This window comes from Arabidopsis thaliana, chromosome 3 (assembly GCF_000001735.4).
Source record: "Arabidopsis thaliana chromosome 3, partial sequence".
NCBI lineage: Eukaryota > Viridiplantae > Streptophyta > Magnoliopsida > Brassicales > Brassicaceae > Arabidopsis > Arabidopsis thaliana.
In genome coordinates this window covers 17,749,217-17,771,169 of record NC_003074.8, presented here as the reverse complement: position 1 = coordinate 17,771,169, position 21,953 = coordinate 17,749,217, and the positions used below count along the sequence as shown (strand labels likewise).

The following is a 21,953-nucleotide window of genomic DNA, read 5'->3' as shown; positions in this document are numbered from 1 at the left end:
TAGAACACATCTCAATCAGAAGTATCTAAAAATCTTTGAAATCTTTTTATTGAGGTTATGAAACTGTTTTTAAAGTATTCCATTGCACAAGTTTTAGTTTGAATTTTTGCTCAGTGAACACAACTATATGAGGTTATGAAACAAAGAAAAAATGAGAGGTCAATGAATTGATGATTCCGGAGTGGGATTATGAAACAAGTAAAGATCAAAATCCGGGCAAAAATGAGAGGTCAATGACTCCTTTGGGAAGATTGGCAATGTTATTAAGCAGAGCGAGTCTGTTCTTCCTCACTCTTTCTTCCTCCTGCAAAAACCGTTATATTCAAACTTCACTCGTCTGCGATACTCGAGTACAGTGTATGGACAAAGTTTTAACTTACCACCATTACAAATACATTGTTGAAGAAATCCTCGAGTGGCTCCACCAATTGCATGGATATCTCGGTGAAGTCCTCGATTTCAATGCCTGAAATTTGGAAGGTTAGTGAGACGAATTTGGAAGCGAGCTTGTTTGAGAGAATACAGCAGGGAAGAAAGTGAGTTACCAGTGTGAATTCGATCTTTGATAGAGGTGTAAGTACTCCACAACGTTCTCTCTTGGGGAGTCTCAAATGCATTCTCATCCACCTGATTGCATCATTCAATGTTAGAAGCTGCAAGTTTTCACAAATGCTCTTTGATCAGACAGAAACCTCAAGTACCTCAACTCCAACACCAACATCTTTCCCACGGACAATGCGTGTGGGACGAGAATATGCTTCCACTATCTTCGGAAACATCTCACCTTTGCTTAGCTTTTCCGTCTGCAAGGCAAGCACCAGCGATGTTAGCTTCTTTGGAGCAATATCACTATGACACAGCAACATTCACTAGGAGAATGATGCCCAAAGGCTTCTCAACTATTACCTAATTCCCTAGCTAACTGCTATTGGATCATATCACAAGTCACTAACCTTGTATGCAGTCCGTGCTGCCAGACAAGGATTGTTTCCACGCTCTGCTAGGACAGACCTAACTACTTCAGGGCTTACTCCGTTGTCAACCTGTAAAAAAGGATAAAACGTTGTTTCAAGAACTGGACCCGTAAGATATTTTAAGAGCTGGGAAATCGAAAAAGATAAACATCACAAAAGTTGCACGAACCAATAGCTGTTCCAGTCTTCGAGTAACAAATTGATACACCTAGAAACAAATAAAAGAGTTAATTATGTCACGAACAATTTCAGATGGTGATAACAAGATTTGATGCCACTCAATTGATTCTCACATCTTCTACAGTGTTTGCCTCAACCTTCGTCGGTTGTACACTGGCTGCAAGTTCTAGAACACGTTTGAAGTTGACATTTTTATCCTTCTCGACCAAAATCTGAACCTGTGGCATACAAAGTATTACTTGGCATCCATAACCTCATGCAACCATAAAATGACATATCATAATAGCTCATTTTCAGATCAGAATATCTATAAACTTACTAAGCCATATGATATTCTTCTAAGGCCAAAAGGGTCATTTGTTGAACTTGGCTGGCAACCAGCAGCAAATAAACCAACAAGGCTATCCAATCTACAGTCATAGGGACAAGCATAGGTGTTAGTATATAGGATCACAAATTCGAACAAAAATTATCATATCAGAAGCATATACAATTTAGCTCCGCGCAATCCAGATACAAGGTTTTGTGTTCACAGGACGAACCGTTTGGCGTAGAAAGAAATGGGAGAGACAACAAAACTTTAGGCTTTCAATTTACCTATCACCTATTGCCAAAACCATTCCTGCATCTGTTTTTGGGATGACGTCTCCAGAAAATCTAGGAAGTGTAATTTCCAGCAAAGCTTCTGCTATCTGCATCCCAGGAACACAATTGTCATATAATAATGGAGCACATGTAATAAATATATACCACAGTAGGCTAGTAGCTTAAATCTATGAAGCAAAGAAGCTGACACAAGAGCAACTTATGCTCATAACCATACACAGACACACTTGAACAATCCACTACCTGCTCTGAATAGCCATCTCTGAGAGCATAATGACGAGCCATTATTCCTGACAGCGCAGTAAATTCTGTAACTACAGCAGTTGCAAGATCTGACATAGCAAGTGAGGCAGCATCCTCTACAACCGGAAGCAGATCTTCATCAATTTTGAGGGCCAAACAAAGTTTAGATACCATCTTTTTGAGGCGGTTCATCTTATCCAGCATCGTCCCCAGCTTTTCCTATTAATTCACATAAACATGGATGAGAAACTTGTGTTGTATGTGCTACTGAAGTCAATATTATATGGTTTGCATTTTTTACTTGTAATAGTACAGATTACTGAACATCTGAAACCACAATGAAACTACTACAAAAAAGAAAGGAAGTACGACCATCTAGTAATGCATTTATCGTATCTTCTTGTTTAAGATATGTACCGAAGGAAAACTTACATGGAAAAGAATTCCCTGTAGCTGATCTCGGAATTCAGAAAATCTTTTCCTTGTGTCCACCTCATAGAAGAACTTTGCATCTTCATAACGTGCCCTGCAAAAGTAAAACATGACCTTTGGATGCTTTAAATATGGACCACTATCAAGACTTGACAGTAAATAAGTAGGGCAATGAAAAGAGCTAGAAGAATAAAGATGTGCCAAGAAAGATCTACTATCAATTTGAGTAAAAAGATTTAGCCACTTATAACACATCTCAAAAACCTGAGAACTGCTTCATTTCCTTTCTTCACCACATCCTCATTTATTGCACCATTGGCAACCTAAAACAAAGTCACACTATGTTTTATCAGCTATTAAAAACTTGTTTCTGTGCAATTAAAAATGAAAACAAAATATGCAGCAGAAGACAGTGCAAGGCTATAGTTTCGTACAGCAATAAAGTAAGGCAATAGCTGTCCACTCTCATCAATAATGGAAAAATACTTCTGGTGCTTCTGCATAACCTATAGGGTTACACCATAGTTAGGCCTAAATAAATAAGCATACTTGCTGACAAATCATAAGAAAGTAAACAGATGTTATGGGCAGTTACACGGCAGTTACACGGAATAAAAACCAATCTTAGTTTCTGAAGAGCTTACAATAGTTAATAGCTCCTCTGGAAGTTCTAAGAATGATTCCTTGAACTTTCCAATTAAGGGCACAGGAGCTTCGACGAGATTTGCAACCTGCAAAACACCATAAATTAATTAGCTTCTTGGTATCATGAGGAAAATATCATTTCTTGGAACCATTGGTAGAGCATATCACTGAAAAAACAACATATTACTTCATTAAGTAAGTTCTGCGGAACAACAAGGCGCCCACTCACACTCTTTGCTAGTGCATTTGACTTCTCAAGAATGATTTTCTTCCTTTCCTGTAAATTATAGTAACCAATGAAATGACTACATAGATCCATAACTACAAATCCAAATTGAAAGAAATCTGACACCCTGCTGAAAGTTAAAAATATTTTTTTAATAAATAATGGATAGAGAAGAATGCACGAAGGACATGCCTCAATCTCAATATTGATTCCAGAATTCCTCATAGTATCTTCATAGGATTCTGCATTCTGTACCTGCCAATATATAGAAGACCATAAAGCACACATCTGAAGCATGACATCCAAATATGCTTACAGCCGACAATGCAGGGTATATTCTTACCAACAGTGATGCTGAAGCAGTATTGCGAAGTCCACAAGATACATTTCCACTGCATTTTGAAGATGAAACAGATAGTTACTTTATTTACAAATATTTTGCATATTAACATCTTTCCGAAGCCATATAAAGCATAGAGAAGCAAGAGTAGCCAAGTAAACGTACCTTGAGATGCCAGCAAAGGAGAATGGCACAACCAGATCACCATGTAAGGCCATAACCCAGCGAATCGGCCTGCTAAACATTACCTGTTAATCACAGCAAAAGATAAAGCAGTAATTCAAACCCCTTGTTTTACAACAGAGTCTAGGCAATATGAACGAAGATGTATACAAATATAAGTTACATACTGAAGAGTTCCACCGCATTGACTTTGGGAACGATATTTTAGCCAGTATACCAGGTAAATCTTCTGACAGAACCTATATAATATACAAGGTCCCAAAAAGAAAATGTATGCTTAGCAAATAGTTGTATTTTTCTCTCCACGAAAAACTCAGAAGCCAATATAGTGAAGTGTGAGGAAAAGTGTGAGCATCATACGAAAAGTAAGAGGAAAAGAGTGAGCATCAATAATTTGCTAAGTTGGGTTTTTGTCCAAAAAAAATAAAAATAAAAATAATTTGCTAAGTTAATGGATATACTAAGTCTTTCATGAAAGATGAAAATAACAGTCCCTTAGCATAACAAAAAGAGTAGAGGAAAAGAACCTCCAAAGCAAGTCGAGCTGGCTCTGTAACTCGTGCATGTACATATTCTGTCTTCCCTGAAATAAAGACAAAAAAAAGATAACAATGAAAAGAACTATATAAAAAAAAGCAATATCACAACCTAGAAAACAAAGAAAAAGGAAGAAGTCTGAAGTTGGGTAACAAGAAACAAGATCCTGCTAACAGAATATGCTAATATGGATGCACCCACCAGAAACTTTTCTGTACAATTTTTCCAATGGAACGCCATATCTGCGGCTAAAACCCTCAGCAGCCTGGCAGGGAAGAACAACGAGAAAAATTATATCTACATATCTTTAGGCAGTCAATACAAGCTACAAAGAAAAAAATAAACATAGCATAAACCTAAGCGGCGATAAATAAATGAACCAGATACTATTTCTTTAATTCCACCACTGTCTCCCAAAATACTTTGAATAGTTAATTTAATATCCGTGACCAAAAGAGGACCAAAGGGAAAACAAAAAAAAAACCTTTGTAGGATTTCCTTCATCATCAAAAGCTTTAGAAGCAGGGGGTCCTCGAACTTCAACCTCCTCTTCCAGCTGCTTCGAGGACATAGCATCAACTAAAACCTGAAAAAGGAGCATTCACTTAAAACTCCTTAAAAGAAGAAGAAAAAGAATAATGAATTCCAGAAAAGCTTCAAGGGTGCCATGATTCATTTGAAAAAAAAAACGTTCAGATAAATCAAATTTAGTTTTTCATCCTCACATGAAAAGCCAGCTTTAAACCTCATAAGCGAAAATTTTAAAAGTGAACAATAATGCTAAAGAACAAAAAGGAAGTTTGATGTTAACCAATCCTTTCTCTGTAAGATTGGATTCATGCTTTTATGGAGTTGACATCAATTAGCAATAATATGTAAATGTGAAAAGATCTTATTAATTACCACTAGCCTGCGAGGTGTGCCAAATGCTTTCACAGCACCATGCCGCAATCTTTGGTTCTCTAGTAATTCTAGCACTAAGACCCTGAGCTGCAATATTAACAAGGACAGTTACTTGATGTTCTATTAAAAGAACACAGGAAAAATGGAAAAACAAGAAGCACATAATCTAGGGAGTTTGGGAAGTTAAAATGGTGCAGCATGAGCGAGCGGCCCACAAGTGTCCATGAGTGAGTGATAGCGAGAGAAATGTCAAGTTTCTCCAAATGAAATGAAATTTTACTTGTTCACTAGCATTGATAACATCTTGAGGTGGCATCTCTTCAGTCCCTATCTCAATAATAAACGATCTTGGATCTTCAGAAACCTGTAACGATTGAACACCACATAAACAACAAAAAAGGAAACTATATCGTATTTGACATCTTCAGAAATATATTTCTATATCAAAATACCCAGCTTTTGATGCGTAAATAGACCATATAAGCAAGTAATGCTGAAGATGGCGACACCAAAAATTTTCACAAACTAACATCTCACAAGTCACAACTCATCAAAAGGAAATAATCATTAATCAGTAACAAAAGCTCCAATTGTAAATTCTCTAATTAGAAAACAAGCCAACCTTTTCAGCCACTTTTTCCAGAGCAGCTCTGTGACAAACGGGAGGAACTGGTTCGGAGGCAACACCAAGAGGATGTCCAAGAGACTCACGTGTCGCTAACCACAGTTGGGCACATTGGCGAGCCAAGCTATTCTTTCAAAGAGGATGCACAGAAGCAAAAAATGCACATCATAAATATTTTTACAAGTAACGACTTGTTTAAAAGCATTTCCTCTCTGGTTAATCAAGCTCGTTGGATTGCTCAATAATACACTCTAAAAAAACTGGAACAGATCTTACCTACGCATTCGACCGAAATAACGAGCACGTTCAGTTACGCCAATGAAACCTCTAGCGTCTAAAATGTTAAAAGCGTGAGATGTCTTCAGAAGCTGGTCATACCTAGCATGCCCCCAAGCAGCAATTTGTTAAATTCAAGAGGCAGTGGTTAAATATGGACAAGAAAATTGACGATCGTGAGCATTGTGATAAACATACGCAGGGATTGGAAGTCCTAAGGCAAGCAAGGAACGTGCTTCTTCATCAAAATAATCGAAATGCTTTTGAAGGCGATCCACACTAGCATGCTCTAAATAATATGAGCTCATTTCCTTCCTGTAATATCCACCCAACTATCAGTCTCAAAACACAGAATAAGTTCGATAATGTTTGATTAAAAATCCATAAAAGTATATCAGGCTTTTACTCATTTTCCAAGAAAAGCTCCCCATAGGTGATTCCATCAGCATATAAGATCTTTTTGAAATGGTCAACTTCCTGTAGGTTAAAACGAAAGGCTAACTTAACCCAAACATAACGGACCTATAACGGAAAAATGTGTACATCAACAATAAGGGAGTATAAGACTGACCTGAAGTAACATGATGATGCGCTCAAGCCCATAAGTTATTTCAACAGATACTGGAGACAACGGAAGACTTCCAGCCTAGAAAGAAGCAAACTTCACAATTATATTGTTTTCTAACAACCGACGCAGAAAATATACTACAGAACAAAAGATAAAATCTACCCTAAGAAACCAAAATGCAAACCGTAGTCTATAGTTAATTTCTAGAAATGTTTACATAAAATGAAAATTACCTGCTGGAAGTAAGTAAATTGTGTGATTTCCATACCATCCATCCAAATCTCCCAGCCCAACCCCCAAGCACCAAGCACCTGTAAGAAACCGTATATCGTGTGCAGTCATTCACATGATCAGACACTTGCACGCTGAGAGTATAATGAGAAACTAAAAGAGATGGAAAACGCATAAAACATGGGTTCACACATTACCGGGCTCTCCCAGTTGTCTTCTACAAACCGTATATCGTGTGCAGTCACATCAATACCTAACACATAAAAATAGTAAGGGAAGGATTATCTGGATGAGAAAACTTCCTAATGAAACATAAAGACGACCTTCACATAATCAAACCTTAAGCAAATCAAAATTAACACTATAAAACCACAAACCAGAACCAGCACAGGGTGAAAAATTCAATCAATTGTGCATCTACAAGGAAAGGAACCTATTCTGTTAAAAGACATGTAAGTGGAAACAAAAGAGAAGGCAGAAAGAATCAGTACCTAGAGCAGAAAGACTGTTGATAAAGAGCTGTTGAGAGTTTCCAGGGTCAGGTTTCAATATGACTTGAAATTGAGTGTGTCTTTGAAGCCTATTGGGATTCTCTCCATAGCGAGAGTCGTCAGGACGTATGCTTGGCTCAACATAAGCAACATTCCATGGTTCAGGACCAAGAACCCTCAAAAAGGTACAAGGATTCATGGTGCCAGCTCCGACCTCAGTGTTACTTGGTTGCATAACGGCACATCCAACGGAAGCCCAATATTCCTTCAATTTCAAAACAAAAGAGAGTAATTCAATTTGAATTCGTCGAACTTTTGAAAGTAGAGAATTGGAGATGAGTGAGAATCGAACGAACCTGGAGGCGTTGAATCGCTTGTTGGAATGTAGGAACAGACACCGCGCGGGTAACATCATCGTCGGGATTACGATAGGATTGGTGATGAACAGCGGCGGAGGAAACGGCGGAGGTACGGTGAAAACGGCGGCGGGAGAGGAAAGGGGACTGAGAAAGAGAGCGAGGGAGGAGGAAGAAGCGAGGAGAGGCGTGAGGACGAAGGAAAGAGACGATAAGAGGAAGAGAGAAATGGAGGATGGCCATGAGTGTGACCAGACTCTTTGTAGAAGAGAGTCAATGTGTAGTGCTCGATTTTTGGAAGACGAGAGAGATAGAGAGAGGTTTTGTGTTATCCTTTCTTCCTTTTTTCTTTTCTCTCTCTCGAGTTCGCGGTTCGACCTAAACTATATGATTTTTTCAAAAGAAAACACCATTTAGTCTAAAATGTATTTGACAAAAAAAAAAGTCTAAAATGTAAATTCACTAAGCAACAAAAACAAAATTGTAAGCTGTAATAATCTTGTACATTTATAGATAATTATTAAATAATTTCAGATATATAATCAATGAATGATGAATAACAATTGAATATAAGTAATTCAGTTACTCACGATTATTTATAGAATAGGAGAATTCATAAAATAAATCGAGTATTTGTAATCCATAACTTAAAATTTCTATATCAAAAGATTACGTACGTAGAGAAATCAAAATTTGGACCCCGAATATAATTTTGAATAATCATATATTAGCTTATTGATTCTCATTTTATAACATTTTCCTTTGTCATATAGTGAAATTGAGACACACACAAAGAAAAGATTTTTTTTTTTAAGTATAATACAAGAACATTTTTATTTAGACCATGCTAACATCTTCCCAATTTTATCAGATGTCCCAAAAGAACCTAATACAACAACATGCATGTACCAATTCATATCACATAGACAGTTAACACGAAAGTTCGTTGGTTTTTGTAAGGAAACCAATAAAGCATATTTGTCTTCAGCCTCTCATACTATTTGAGAGGTAAAAACCGAGACCATTAGGATTATTCTTTATAGAATGTTTTGGTGCCTAACAAATTTTACTGGCATTTCTTTTTTTTGCCATAAACTGTTAAGAGGTTTATTTATGAATTGTTAACTTAATTTCTTTGATCAAACAATAGTAAGTTCTATAAATGTATCTTGTGATCTTTGACTATGATAGACACTAAGCTCGGACTCATGTACATAGCCAAAACACTCATATATATTAAAACAATAATTTCATCGGTAAACTCATGTTGTTTCCAAATATACAAGTAGAGAAAACGTGTAGACTTACTCTGAAGGGACACGCATATACATACTGATAAACAACCATCATGGAGAAATCCGAGCCGTTTCTCTGCAAGCCAAACCAAATTTGACATATATAGTAAGGTCATGTGCTCTATACACCTAGTACCTCACATTCATTTGATATCTCCTCTAGAGATACATCGATCATAGTCATATTTTCAGCTTTCAATGATGATTTAGTCATTACCATTCTTGAAATATATTGGTCGAGTTTAGTCCATAGATCTTCGATCCTGTCGTGACAAAGCCTTCCATCAATTGTCAAAAGATCTCTCACGTGTGGAAATACTCGATGCGTGTTGCTAAATATGTGAATAAAAGAACGCCAAATTTATAGAAAAAGCGAATTAAAATTCAAGTAAACATATGAATATTTTTCAAGAAAAGTGAATTGAAATTTTATTTTCATGAAAACTTACTATTTTTTTTTTTTTTTTTGAACACTCATGAAAACTTACTATTAACTCATCAATCTTATGCCATTCGACCACGATCGATAGTAGAGGCAACTATTATGGTACAGTTACGAGATGGACAAACAACAATAACTTGAAAAATAATGATTTTTTGTTTTGTTTCTAGAAATATACACATACGGATCTTGAATTTATCTGATTGCGCAACTAGAGATATCAACATTGAAATTCATTCGCCCAAATAGTCAATCTGGCGGTCACATGTCAGCTAACTTTTCCAACAATGTTCATTAATTAATTAACAATCTCAAAGATTTTGTAGATTGAAATACAAATCTTCTCTCTGTGGTACATTTCTTGAAAAATGGGAAAATCAAGAAAGTATCGAAAATGTACAAAAATAAAAAGAAATGAATCAAAGTAGCCATGATCTTGACAACAATAATCGAGAGAGATCGTCATGATACGATTTCCCTCATCCAAAATTGATTTTATTTCCCTTCCCAAATCAAACATATCATATGATTTCACCACTCACCATTACTTGACTATTCTCAACAAAAAAAATATTAAAAAACTTTATGACTTTGATTTTATTTTTATTTGAAGTTTAGCCAAAATTTGAAAATATGACTTTTGAGAAGAAAACAGAATAAACAAATAATTAGCCACGCGCTATCAGACAGACAAAATCCCACAGATATGCAAAGATCTCTCAGAATCCTCTCCCCATATCATATTTTTCTCTTTTCCCTCTCCTTCTTTCTTCCTTTATAAATCCATTTATTCTCCTCTCATCTCTCAGCAAAATCAAATCCTCATAGTTGATTCTCTCTATCTCTCTCACGAGTCACGATCCTACTCTTCTTGATATGGCTGAGGTTTTGCGTCCCGAGATGTTAGATATCTCTAACGACACTTCTTCATTAGCATCACCGAAACTTCTTCATGTTCTTGCTGTTGATGATAGTATGGTTGATCGGAAGTTCATCGAGCGGTTACTCAGAGTCTCATCTTGTAAAGGTAACTGTTGTGTTTGTGTTTATCAAAAAAAAGTGTTGTGTTTGTTTATCTTGTGTAATCTGTTTAAGTACAAGAATCTGACATTAGTTTTGTTCTGTCTCAGTTACTGTTGTCGATAGTGCGACAAGAGCTTTACAATATCTTGGATTAGATGGAGAGAATAATAGTTCGGTTGGATTTGAGGTAATAAATCTGATCATTGTGTTTAATATTTTTGAGAGTGAGAATCCATTCAAATTTGGTGTTAAAAGATTTTTGGTTTGAAATTATATTTTAGGATCTGAAGATTAATTTGATAATGACGGATTACTCTATGCCTGGGATGACTGGATATGAACTACTGAAGAAGATCAAAGTAAGTTTTGTTGATGATTCAATTGTTTTCACAAAATTAAAATGAAGTTCTGATTTGACGAAAAAAAATTTAAAAAAAAATGAAGTTTTGATCTAATCTTGTTTATGGATTTTGAACTTTTTAACAGGAATCATCAGCTTTCAGAGAAATACCAGTTGTGATTATGTCTTCAGAGAACATCTTGCCTCGTATCGATAGGTATATTCTACTATAATAATCTTAACTATGATCCTTAATTCTTGTTTAGGTCAAGATTATGTAGGACCAAAATTTACCAAATATAGTAGATTTTGTGCATTTATTACTTCAGGAGATGGGGATGATTAGATTTAGAGGGTATTGTTTGTTTAGGAAACTTTTTAAAGTAATCACACTAATTTAGGATTTGTGATAAAGTTACCGTTAAAGGATATGTATTGACTAAATTAAATTGTTGTATAATCACAAGATTTTGTTATGATAGAAAAGGTTATTATATGATTACTTTTTAACTATCATGGGGTTAACTTTGGTGGTGGTTGTATATTTGATCAAGCTGAGATTTGGTGTTTATTTTAGTGGGTCCTAAAATGATTTTTAAAATGGATCTTAGGAATAATAAAATTTATCTTGTGGCCATAAATTTAGAAAAGAATAATCCATCATAAGTTAAGCAAGATCTTCTCTTGAGATTTGATTCTATATAAGCCGGTGACATGTTAGGCCCTCCAAAACTTTATAATATATGTTTTAATTGTTTGGGTTGCATAATCTTAGGTAGGGTCATTTATAAAATCCCAATCCTCGTGATAGACACCTCACATGCCTTTGCTTATTACTAAGGAACCAAACCCTCTTTACCAGATTAAGTTTAATGATTATCATATATGAGCTGGCCATTTTCTGTATCCAAAGTTATAAACTTTATGGAATTAGATCACTAACATTTGGTTCCTTATATTTATTCAGATGTCTTGAAGAAGGAGCTGAAGATTTCTTATTGAAGCCTGTGAAATTAGCTGATGTGAAGAGATTAAGAGATTCTTTAATGAAAGCTGAGGAAAGAGCTTTTAAGAATATTATGCACAAGAGAGAGCTTGAAGCTAATGATATCTACTCGCAGCTAAAACGCGCAAAGATCTGAGTTTATCAGATTCCACGTACGATATGTTCTTTAAAAGCTCAAAGATTCACACACATGCATGTCCTGATTCTTTCGGCTTACAATTTTTGAGACATTACGGCTTCTTTTGCTGATAGAACCAAGACTGATCAAGAGTGACAAAGATGGGTTTTTATAAGATAGAAATGTAAATTGTAGACTTGGATTCATTAGAGAGGAGAAGAGATACATTTTTTTTTTCTTTACATGAGAGATATGTAAAATGGTGGTGTGTTATTTTGGAAGTTAACATATGAATTTCTTTTGTTAAGATTACTTAAATAATGATTTAGGAATGGATTAGTAGTTTAGTACCGTTCATTACACGAAGACAAGCTAATCTTTTGTCTAATTAAAATAAAGCTGTCTACATGAATCGAATCCAGCGAGATAAGTTAGTTATTTTAAGCGTTGGTTGGAACACTTTACATGGCTTTTCGTAGAAATTTCCCCAAGTTGGGTTTTATTAAGACCAAGAAAATTCTAGTCTCCTAGACTTTTTTTTGTTTCTTTTGTTAATTTAGTCTCCTAGGCTTTTTCATTCTATCTGAAAGCAAAATATGGTTATGCAATTTGGTTTAGCCAAAAAAACAAACTAAATTTTTCTAGTCCGGTTCATGTAACTTCATAATCAAACAAGTAAAAGTCGAATGTGACGCGTCTTGCCGAACGCAAAAACGGACCAGGCAAGAAGGTGTAGTTAGTTAATTCGGTTAATATTCAGCTGAGAGAAATCGAACCGGTTCCATATCTTGTAGATTATCCGGTTTACTTTCCGGATAAGATTTATAAGCAAAACAGAGTTAAAGTAGTAGATTTCTTCTATACGAGACCAAATCTGAAAACCCAAGTCAAGCTACAAAAACTTAACTCCAAGCGAACAAATCTCCTCATTCATTAAACAACAAAATTGTTTTCCGACAAAAAAGTGAATATCATTGAGTTACTGCGAAATCCCAACCGAGAGTGACATCTCAAACCAAAAGATGGAGTCTATATTAAAGAGACGAAGACTCCAAAGTCAAGCTACAAAATTTCCAAGCAAAGATTACACAGAGAAAACTTTCCGACCAAATGTGAATGTTTATGAAAGTTTCTGCGAAACTCCAGTCATGTCGGATGTACAAAGCCATACACCAATGTAAAACCGACACGTGGAAAGCTAAGATTCCTAGCTTTTCTTTCTTCATGAGTCTCCAATAGCCAAAGAGTCAACTCCAAAAAAAAAAACCCATTTTTGCATTGAAATGGTCTCATGATGGGGTATTTTGGGTAACTAATTAGTCCTGTCTACATCTTCCCATAAATTAACAGAGTAGGAGCGGATTAAAGAAGCAAGACGATTCAAAAGAAAAAAGAGAGAAGAAAGTCCACTAAAGAAAAGAGAATAGATATAGATCAATGGCGTTTGAAGCTCTTACCGGAATCAATGGTGATCTAATCACCAGATCATGGTCAGCCTCGAAGCAAGCTTACCTAACCGAGCGCTATCACAAGGAAGAAGCAGGAGCAGTCGTAATCTTCGCTTTCCAACCATCTTTCTCAGAGAAAGATTTCTTCGATCCGGACAATAAATCTTCCTTTGGAGAAATCAAGTTGAACCGTGTTCAGTTTCCTTGTATGAGGAAAATCGGTAAAGGTGATGTAGCTACTGTTAACGAAGCTTTCCTCAAGAATCTTGAAGCTATCATTGATCCAAGAACCTCATTTCAAGCTTCTGTAAGAAGATTGAAAACATCCGAATATATTTTTCTTTTTTTTTCTTTTTTGGTCTCTTATGCTTTTACTTCTTCAGGTGGAAATGGCTGTGAGGAGTAGAAAACAGATAGTGTTCACAGGACATTCCTCAGGAGGTGCAACTGCAATCTTAGCAACAGTTTGGTATTTGGAGAAATACTTCATACGCAATCCAAATGTTTACCTTGAGCCTCGTTGTGTGACATTTGGAGCTCCTTTGGTTGGTGACTCTATCTTCAGTCACGCACTTGGGAGAGAAAAATGGAGCCGGTTCTTTGTGAACTTTGTCTCAAGATTCGATATTGTCCCTCGGATTATGCTTGCTCGAAAGGCGTCTGTAGAGGAAACTTTGCCTCATGTTCTTGCCCAATTGGATCCCAGAAAGTCTTCCGTCCAAGAGAGTGAACAGAGAATAACAGAGTTTTACACAAGGGTGATGCGAGACACATCAACTGTTGCAAACCAAGCTGTTTGTGAATTGACTGGAAGCGCAGAGGCGTTTTTAGAGACCCTTTCTAGTTTCCTTGAGCTAAGTCCTTATAGACCCGCCGGTACTTTTGTTTTCTCTACAGAGAAGAGATTGGTTGCAGTGAACAACTCGGACGCCATTCTTCAAATGCTGTTTTACACTTCTCAAGCCAGCGATGAACAAGAATGGTCTCTAATTCCATTTCGAAGTATCAGAGATCATCATAGCTATGAGGAACTGGTACAGTCGATGGGAAAGAAGTTGTTTAATCATTTGGATGGAGAAAACTCAATAGAGTCTACGCTCAATGACCTTGGAGTGGTAAGTCTCTCTCTCTCTCTCTTTTCATACTGTGCAGCTCCATAGCTCCATTCTTGCAATCATTTAAACCCTTCAGAGTGTTTCCTTTTTCTGCAGAGCACAAGAGGCAGACAGTACGTTCAAGCTGCATTAGAGGAAGAGAAGAAACGAGTAGAGAATCAGAAGAAGATTATTCAGGTTTGTGGTTGATAAGCTTGTTCATGAATAATGCAGGTACGTGCTTCGTCTGTTTGTGTCTAACAACATAAAACTTGTTGGTTCTGTGGTTTTTAGGTGATCGAGCAAGAGAGGTTTTTAAAGAAACTAGCATGGATAGAAGATGAATACAAGCCAAAGTGTCAAGCCCATAAAAATGGGTATTATGATTCCTTCAAAGTTTCAAATGAAGAGAATGACTTCAAAGCAAACGTCAAGAGAGCTGAGTTAGCCGGTGTTTTTGACGAGGTGCTTGGTTTAATGAAGAAATGTCAACTTCCAGATGAGTTCGAAGGGGACATAGATTGGATCAAGTTAGCAACTCGATACCGCAGATTAGTTGAGCCTCTTGATATTGCAAACTACCATCGACATTTAAAGAACGAAGACACAGGGCCGTACATGAAAAGAGGAAGACCAACCCGCTACATATATGCTCAGAGAGGCTACGAACATTATATACTGAAGCCAAACGGAATGATTGCAGAAGATGTATTTTGGAACAAGGTAAATGGTCTTAACTTAGGGTTACAGCTAGAAGAAATTCAAGAGACTCTAAAGAATTCGGGATCCGAGTGCGGATCATGCTTTTGGGCTGAGGTTGAAGAACTCAAAGGAAAGCCATACGAGGAAGTTGAGGTAAGAGTTAAGACATTAGAAGGGATGCTTGGAGAATGGATCACAGACGGGGAGGTAGATGATAAGGAAATATTTCTGGAGGGTTCAACGTTTAGAAAGTGGTGGATTACGCTTCCCAAAAATCACAAATCGCATTCTCCTCTGCGAGACTATATGATGGATGAAATAACAGATACCTGAACCTTAGGTGGTGGAGTATTTAAGCTATTAGAACACTTGCTTCTCTTAATTTGTGCAATAAGAAATGTTTATCAATCTGGTTTCCACTTCATGATGATCTTAGAATAAGAAACATGTTGTATGATCATTGTGAAGTAATGTAATAGCTCTCTATTCTAATGTCAAATTTGGTTTCCACTTTACAGTGATCTTAGAATATATACGTTACTCTACTAAAGCCTAAAGCCATCTCAAATAGCATGAACCAGTAACAAACAACCTTCCTTAGATTGAAATGGTCTCATGATGGGGTATTTTGGGTAATTACTCCTGTCTACATCTTCCTACTATATTAACAGAGTAGGAGGACTAAGAATCAAGACGACTCAAAAGAAAAAAGAGAAGAAAGTCCACTCAAGAAAAGAGAAATGGCGTTTGAAGCTCTTACGGGAGTCAACGGTGATCTAGTCACCATATCATGGATGGCGTCGAAGGGAGCTAACCAAACGGAGCACTATCTCAAAGAAGAAGTAGGAGGAACCGTTTTTTTCGCCTTCCGAGCATCTTTCTCGTCGGAAGATTTGTTCGCTACGGAGAATACATCTCCCTTTGGAGAAATAAAGATGAAGCGTAATCAATTTCCTTGTATGAGAAGCATCGGCAACGACGTTGACACTACTGTTAACGAAGCTTTCCTCAAGTCACTTGAAGTTCTCATTGGTCCAAGAACCTCATTTCATGCTTCTGTAAGTAAACAAAAGCTTCTTAAATGCGTTTTAAATCGAAAACATCAGAATAATTTGTGTCTGAAACTTACTTTCTTCAGGTGCAAAGCGCGGTTGATAGAAAACAACAGGTTGTGTTCACAGGACATTCTTTCGGAGGCGCAACTGCAATTCTAGCAACAGTTTGGTATTTGGAGACATACTTCATACGTGACGCCTATGCTGCCCCTGAGCCTCGTTGTGTGACATTTGGAGCTCCTTTGGTTGGTGACTATATCTTTAAACACGCGCTTGGGAGAGAGAATTGGAGCCGGTTTTTCGTAAACTTTGTTACAAGATTCGATATTGTCCCTCGGATTATGCTTGCTCGGAAGACAACGATAGAGCAAACCCTGTCTTACGTTCTTGGCAAATTGGATTCTACAAGAGCTCCGATCCATGAGAGCGACCAGGTGATAACAGAATTTTACACAAGGGTGATGCGAGACACATATACTGTTGCTTCCAAAGCTGTCTGTCAGTTGATTGGAAACGGAGAAGCGTTTTTAGAAACTCTTTCTAGTTTTTATGAGCTAAGTCCTTATAGACCAGTAGGCACTTTTGTCTTCTCTACACAGAAAAGATTGGTTGTAGTGAACAACTCAGACGCCATTCTTCAAATGTTGTTTTACACTTGTCAGTCCAACGACGAACAAGAATTGTCTGTGATTCCATTTCTAAGCATTAGAGATCACCATGGCTATGAGGAACTGGTACAATCCATTGGTATTAAGTTGCTTAATCATTTGGATCTGCATAATCCGCTTTTGGATGGAGAAAACTCAATAGGCTCCGCTCTCGACGACCTTGGAATGGTAAATCTTTTTCTCTTTTCAATTTGTGCAGCTTCATTAGCTCCATCCTTATTTATGTTTCCTTTTTTGCAGAGCACAAGAGCCAGACAGTGTATTCATGCTGCATTAGAGGCTGAGAAGCAACGAGTGGAAAATCAGAAGAAGATAGAAACCAAAAGAGATCAAATAGTAGAAAGACTAACTTGGATAGTGGAAGTATACAAGCCAAAGTGTCAAGCTCATAAAAATGGGTATTACGATTCCTTCAAAGATTCAAATGAAGAGAATGACTTCAAAGCAAACGTCAAGAGAGTGGAGTTAGCCGGTATTTTCGACGAGGTGCTTGGTTTAGTGAAGAAAGGTCAGCTTCCAGATGGATTCGAGGGGAGCAGAGGCTGGATCAATTTAGCAACTCAATACCGCAGATTAATTGAACCTCTTGATATTTCAAACTACCATGGGCAGTTAAAGAACGAAGACACAGGGCCGTACATGTTACATGGAAGACCAAGCCGCTACAAATACGCTCAGAGAGGGTACGAACATGATATATTAAAGCCAACTGGAATGATCGCAAAAGATGTGTTTTGGAGCAAGGTAAATGGTCTTAACTTAGGATTACAGCAAGACATTCAAGAGATCTTAAAGAATTCGGGATCCGAGTGCGGTTCATGCTTTTGGGCTGAGGTCGAAGAACTCAAGGGAAAGCCATATGAGGAAGTTCAGGTAAGATTCAAGACACTAGAAGGGTTGCTTGAAGGATGGATCAAAGACGGGGAAGTAGATGAGAAGGAAATATTTCTGGAGGGTTCAACATTTAGAAAGTGGTGGAATACACTTCCTGACAGTCACAAAATACATGCTCCGCTGTATCCACGTGAGCGTATGATGGATGAAACAAGAGCTACCTGAACCTTAAATGGTTCGATTATTGAAACACTTGCTTCTTAATTTGTGCAATAAGAAATGTTTATCAATCTGGTTTCCACTTCACGATGATCTTAGAATAAGAATCATGTTGTATGATCATTGTGAAGTAATGTAATAGCTCTCTATTCTAATGTCAAATTTGGTTTCCACTTTACAATGATCTTAGAATAAATACATTATTCTAAAGCCTAAAGCCATCTCGAATAGCATGAACCAGTAACAAACAATCTTCCTTAGTGTTGACAGAAGGAAAGAGGACCAGAATGTCATCAGAATAGAGCCTGAGGTTACTTCAATTGTTTATAACATTACTAACCTCTATACCTCAAAACAAGTGGCTGTGCAAACGCTCCAAGTTCTAGCTACTACATAACCAAAGAAGAAAACGATTAAAACACAAAATTTGAAACTTGCCCTATGCCCCTCTGTATGCTAGTTAGCTCGATATGAAAGTTTGACTCAAGTATGTCTCCTAAACACAAGTAAATAAAAGAGTAATCACATTACCAAGACGTTCCTGTTAGATTTGCGTTCCACCAGAATCCTGCATCAGTATAATCAACTCAAGGATGCATACCATATAGCTAAGGAGGAAGTAGATCATTCACAAAAGAATCAGACAATAGAAGTAATCTTCAACTCTTTCGCGCGAATGTCAATTTTATATATAACCAAACTTGACTGTCTATATGCTGTATTTAGTCGCTCAACATAGAATCAAGTAGAATGATATAACATCTATGGCCACCTTAAAATAACAGACGACATAAAATGATACCTTTAGAGTATTACAGATAAGCAAGGTTCTCGCAGGCTATGAGAAAGAGACTTATTGCAACTTTTATGTATTTGAAATTCGTGTACCACCTTATGTACTCACACACCACTCTACATAACCACCACCACCACCACCACATGTTTCAGATGAAGAAGAGTCATTGACATAGAAGAACATAGAACATAGTTCTCAGTTGCCAAAAGACAAATCCCTATACCCATATCTAAAGAGTTTTAAAGACAGGTGAAAAACGTAGAACATGCGAGGAAAACAATGAAGAAGAGAGAAAACAAACAGACACAGGCCGAGAAAAGCCACACATCCTTTCTTCATGACCTGCAAAACATGCTAGACGAACGAGCAAGCCGAATAGTCAGACCACCACCTTGAACACTAGCTTCAAACTTGATTGTGTTCCTTTCATAAGGCTTTCTGCAACCAGGACAACGCCCATCTCCATCGCATATCGTCTTGTGGCAGAAAAGGCAAAGCCGGAATCCACAAGGACATGGCAAGAAATTTGAGTCTGTTAAGTCAAGATCTTCGTAGCAAATAGGGCACGAAGATGGCACCACAGTCACAGAACTAAAATGCAAATTCATGACCGGAAAACTACGCTGCTTTTCCAAATTAGGCAGACCCTGAGGACGGAGCTTATCGTCTGGCCTCCACGCCTGGTTACTCTTTTGCTTCCTTCTCTGAGAATCCGCCTTTGCATCCCTTAAAACCACATCAGCTCCACCGATTAAAGCTGATTGCTTGATATCCTCATGCTCTTGGCAAGACTCAGGAGGATTCTCTTTCTCATGCTTTTCATCATCAGCAGCTAAAGCATCAGCAATAGCTTCCCAATCATCCAAACAACCATCATCATCAGCATCTTCCTCCTCTGTTATATTACCAGAGCAAGAGCCACCACTTCCACTGCTACTGCTGCTGCTAAAATTAGGAATTGAATTCATGCCACTAAGAATACTGTTAGGGCTATTAGAAAGTGACTCAATAAAGCTCTCATGACGATGTGTTCCATTGTTATCCTCATCTAAATTCTCCACCGGACGCGGAAGATCTCTCTGATCAGGCTTTTCACTCCCAATTCTTCGATTGGATTCCATTTCCTCCTTATCCCCTTTGTTAATCATCGCAACTAATAACAACAAAAACCCAAATCAATATAAACAAAATCCACATGTAAAGATAGATCATTTAATTTTACCTTGAGAAAGCCATTGTTCACGACGAAGACCTAGCTTGCTCTGTTTCAATTTGGCCGACCTGTTCGTCTGCAAACCCAAAGAGTGAAATCAAATCTTTGAAGAGAGAAATGAGATTTGAGGAAGGATTGAAAACAATACCCTTTTCTTTTTTCCGAAATCCCTGGCGGTTGGAGCTGAAGTAGCAGAAGCGTTGGTGATCGAATCAGAAATCATGGTGGTTGCAGATGATTCCAAAGCAACAACAAAATCAAATACAAATAAATTTCAAAATCACGAAATGAAGATTTCTCAAAAACCCTAATACAGATTTGTTGCGAGAGAGAAGAAGAAGAAGAAACGTGCGATTTTTTATTTTTTTTTGCTTTGTTTGTTGTGTCTGTGAGAGAAAACGAGAGAGAGAGAGATAAAATAAGGGGATAACGGAAACTCCTCGTCTCCGCACAGAACTTTCCTTCTGACTAAAGTACCCTTTCTTTTGACTTTTGCACACGCTCGAATGTAGGGGTGGTTTTGTAATTGTGATGGATCTACACGTGTGAGAAACTTCTGTTCATTTAAAAACGGTGGCGTACGGTGGACTACACGTGAGGATAGTTCATATGATTCACAAATATCAGCGAGCTTCTAGATCAATCAGCTGGGTTTCTTCTGGTTACAGAAAAAATTAAATGATTTAGAAAAACATCAAAACCACAAAGTCAAAGTTGTGTCTCTTTCTTTCAATTTGATGAATCGATCAAACACATTTTTATCTTATATTTTGATGTAACAACAAAACATGAAATTAAACAGGTTAAAATAGCTTATGAAAATTGGTATTAGGGAGCTAGGAAACTGCAGATGAGAGTTGAACAACATTTAGGTAAGTTTTTAACTAAGTCATGATTAGTTTATTGTATTTTGAACATTAACCTGCAAAATTAATTACTACTATAATAAGAAATCTTAGGTAGCAACATGAAAAAAGTAAGAATGCTAATTAACAAATTACATTAAATTTTAGAAAGAAAAAAAATAACATGTTAAACAATATTTTTTATTGCATCAACATAGTTCTAAGTTATGAAATGACATAGGATGATAAAAATCGATTTTAGTGAAATGACATGTAACTTGTAATGGTGAATCAGTTACATGGTTTACCATACTTTAGAGTGTATATAACTTCAATCGATCAGTGAACCATTTAAGATTACGTAAAGATACATCAAGTGCATTAAGAGAGACCAATTGATCTACTCGACACAAACAGAGAGTATAAGCTAGTGTCTAAGATTGACCGATAAATAATAATAATACAAGGATTTGGATTTAATCCTTCAAGCCACTCTAACAATTCCAAAGGCATGAAGACAGATTATCAACATGAAAAGCTGAAACATGTGGAATGTTTTTTAATTCCACAATTGTCCAAAAAAAACAAGCTTTTATGACTTTATTACAAGCTAACACACTGTTCAATATGAAATCAAGAAAAGAATGAAAAAAAACTGAAATTAAAGAATAAATCCTACTCGAAATAGACAAACCAACACGATGGTTCAAAAGAAAAGGTGAAGTTGAGCAGAATCTGACTTAACACAACAAACAAACAAAAACCCACAGAATAATATTCGGGAATCTACCTGAAAAAGAGAGCAAGACACGCATCAATGGAAAAAGACTTTTATGGATCAGAGATACAAACAGAGTTTTGATATGTTATCTCACATCAATTGCAGTTCTTGTGTACAAAAGGTAACGCCACACACACTCTCGATGAAAGAAAGAGATTTCTGAGTAAATGGAATATTAAAAAAAGTATGTTTGTTTGCTGCAATGCAAAAGTCGAGGTTAAATTCAAAAAGCAAACATATACATACACATATGTGTGT

At 36.9% G+C, this 21,953-nt stretch overlaps 5 protein-coding genes and 1 long non-coding RNA gene across 9 annotated transcripts; 4 read left to right on the top strand and 2 right to left on the bottom strand.

Moving 5' to 3' along the window:
• Positions 1 to 23: 23 nt before the first annotated feature.
• EDD1 (glycine-tRNA ligase) lies at positions 24 to 8,200 on the bottom strand. The gene is made up of 33 exons (NM_114680.4): positions 7,817 to 8,200; positions 7,461 to 7,725; positions 7,167 to 7,222; positions 6,972 to 7,049; positions 6,742 to 6,816; positions 6,577 to 6,647; positions 6,369 to 6,485; positions 6,171 to 6,272; positions 5,892 to 6,018; positions 5,550 to 5,633; positions 5,270 to 5,356; positions 4,851 to 4,952; positions 4,568 to 4,631; positions 4,357 to 4,412; positions 3,997 to 4,068; positions 3,812 to 3,894; positions 3,650 to 3,698; positions 3,499 to 3,561; positions 3,268 to 3,357; positions 3,080 to 3,166; positions 2,870 to 2,941; positions 2,700 to 2,758; positions 2,436 to 2,529; positions 2,004 to 2,222; positions 1,752 to 1,846; positions 1,474 to 1,564; positions 1,268 to 1,372; positions 1,144 to 1,182; positions 954 to 1,043; positions 702 to 803; positions 546 to 627; positions 381 to 466; positions 24 to 304 (listed from the first exon to the last, which is right to left on the bottom strand). The coding sequence occupies exons 1-33, from the start codon at positions 8,057 to 8,059 to the stop codon at positions 206 to 208; spliced, it is 3,204 nt and encodes a 1,067-aa protein (NP_190394.3). The 5' UTR covers positions 8,060 to 8,200; the 3' UTR covers positions 24 to 205.
• A 936-nt stretch (positions 8,201 to 9,136) lies between these two features.
• On the top strand, positions 9,137 to 9,379 carry AT3G07865. The gene has a single exon (NR_141362.1). It is a non-coding gene; the product is annotated as an other RNA (long non-coding RNA).
• Positions 9,380 to 10,219: 840 nt separating this feature from the next.
• On the top strand, positions 10,220 to 12,743 carry RR5 (response regulator 5). Its single transcript, NM_114679.4, has 5 exons — positions 10,220 to 10,580; positions 10,684 to 10,763; positions 10,858 to 10,935; positions 11,063 to 11,133; positions 11,884 to 12,743. The coding sequence occupies exons 1-5, from the start codon at positions 10,430 to 10,432 to the stop codon at positions 12,056 to 12,058; spliced, it is 555 nt and encodes a 184-aa protein (NP_190393.1). The 5' UTR covers positions 10,220 to 10,429; the 3' UTR covers positions 12,059 to 12,743.
• A 279-nt stretch (positions 12,744 to 13,022) lies between these two features.
• Positions 13,023 to 15,841, top strand: EDS1 (alpha/beta-Hydrolases superfamily protein). 2 transcript variants are annotated; one of them, NM_114678.4, is made up of 4 exons: positions 13,023 to 13,795; positions 13,872 to 14,603; positions 14,700 to 14,780; positions 14,877 to 15,841. In NM_114678.4, exons 1-4 carry the CDS (start codon positions 13,478 to 13,480, stop codon positions 15,615 to 15,617), a joined length of 1,872 nt encoding a protein of 623 aa, NP_190392.1. In that variant the 5' UTR covers positions 13,023 to 13,477; the 3' UTR covers positions 15,618 to 15,841. The 2 variants fall into 2 exon arrangements, with proteins under 2 accessions (NP_190392.1, NP_001030829.1); NM_001035752.1 differs by having other exon boundaries at positions 13,413 to 13,715; positions 14,877 to 15,796.
• A 138-nt stretch (positions 15,842 to 15,979) lies between these two features.
• AT3G48080 (alpha/beta-Hydrolases superfamily protein) lies at positions 15,980 to 18,707 on the top strand. Its single transcript, NM_114677.3, has 3 exons — positions 15,980 to 16,342; positions 16,423 to 17,175; positions 17,248 to 18,707. Exons 1-3 carry the CDS (start codon positions 16,025 to 16,027, stop codon positions 18,064 to 18,066), a joined length of 1,890 nt encoding a protein of 629 aa, NP_190391.1. The 5' UTR covers positions 15,980 to 16,024; the 3' UTR covers positions 18,067 to 18,707.
• On the bottom strand, positions 18,205 to 20,460 carry AT3G48070 (RING/U-box superfamily protein). 3 transcript variants are annotated; one of them, NM_001035751.2, is made up of 6 exons: positions 20,218 to 20,458; positions 20,079 to 20,145; positions 19,199 to 20,009; positions 18,863 to 18,972; positions 18,592 to 18,628; positions 18,239 to 18,449 (listed from the first exon to the last, which is right to left on the bottom strand). In NM_001035751.2, exons 1-4 carry the CDS (start codon positions 20,290 to 20,292, stop codon positions 18,873 to 18,875), a joined length of 1,053 nt encoding a protein of 350 aa, NP_001030828.1. In that variant the 5' UTR covers positions 20,293 to 20,458; the 3' UTR covers positions 18,239 to 18,449; positions 18,592 to 18,628; positions 18,863 to 18,872. The 3 variants fall into 3 exon arrangements, with proteins under 3 accessions (NP_190390.1, NP_001030828.1, NP_001326456.1); NM_001339350.1 differs by having other exon boundaries at positions 18,409 to 18,449; positions 20,079 to 20,458; NM_114676.4 differs by having other exon boundaries at positions 18,205 to 20,009; positions 20,218 to 20,460.
• Positions 20,461 to 21,953: the final 1,493 nt, after the last annotated feature.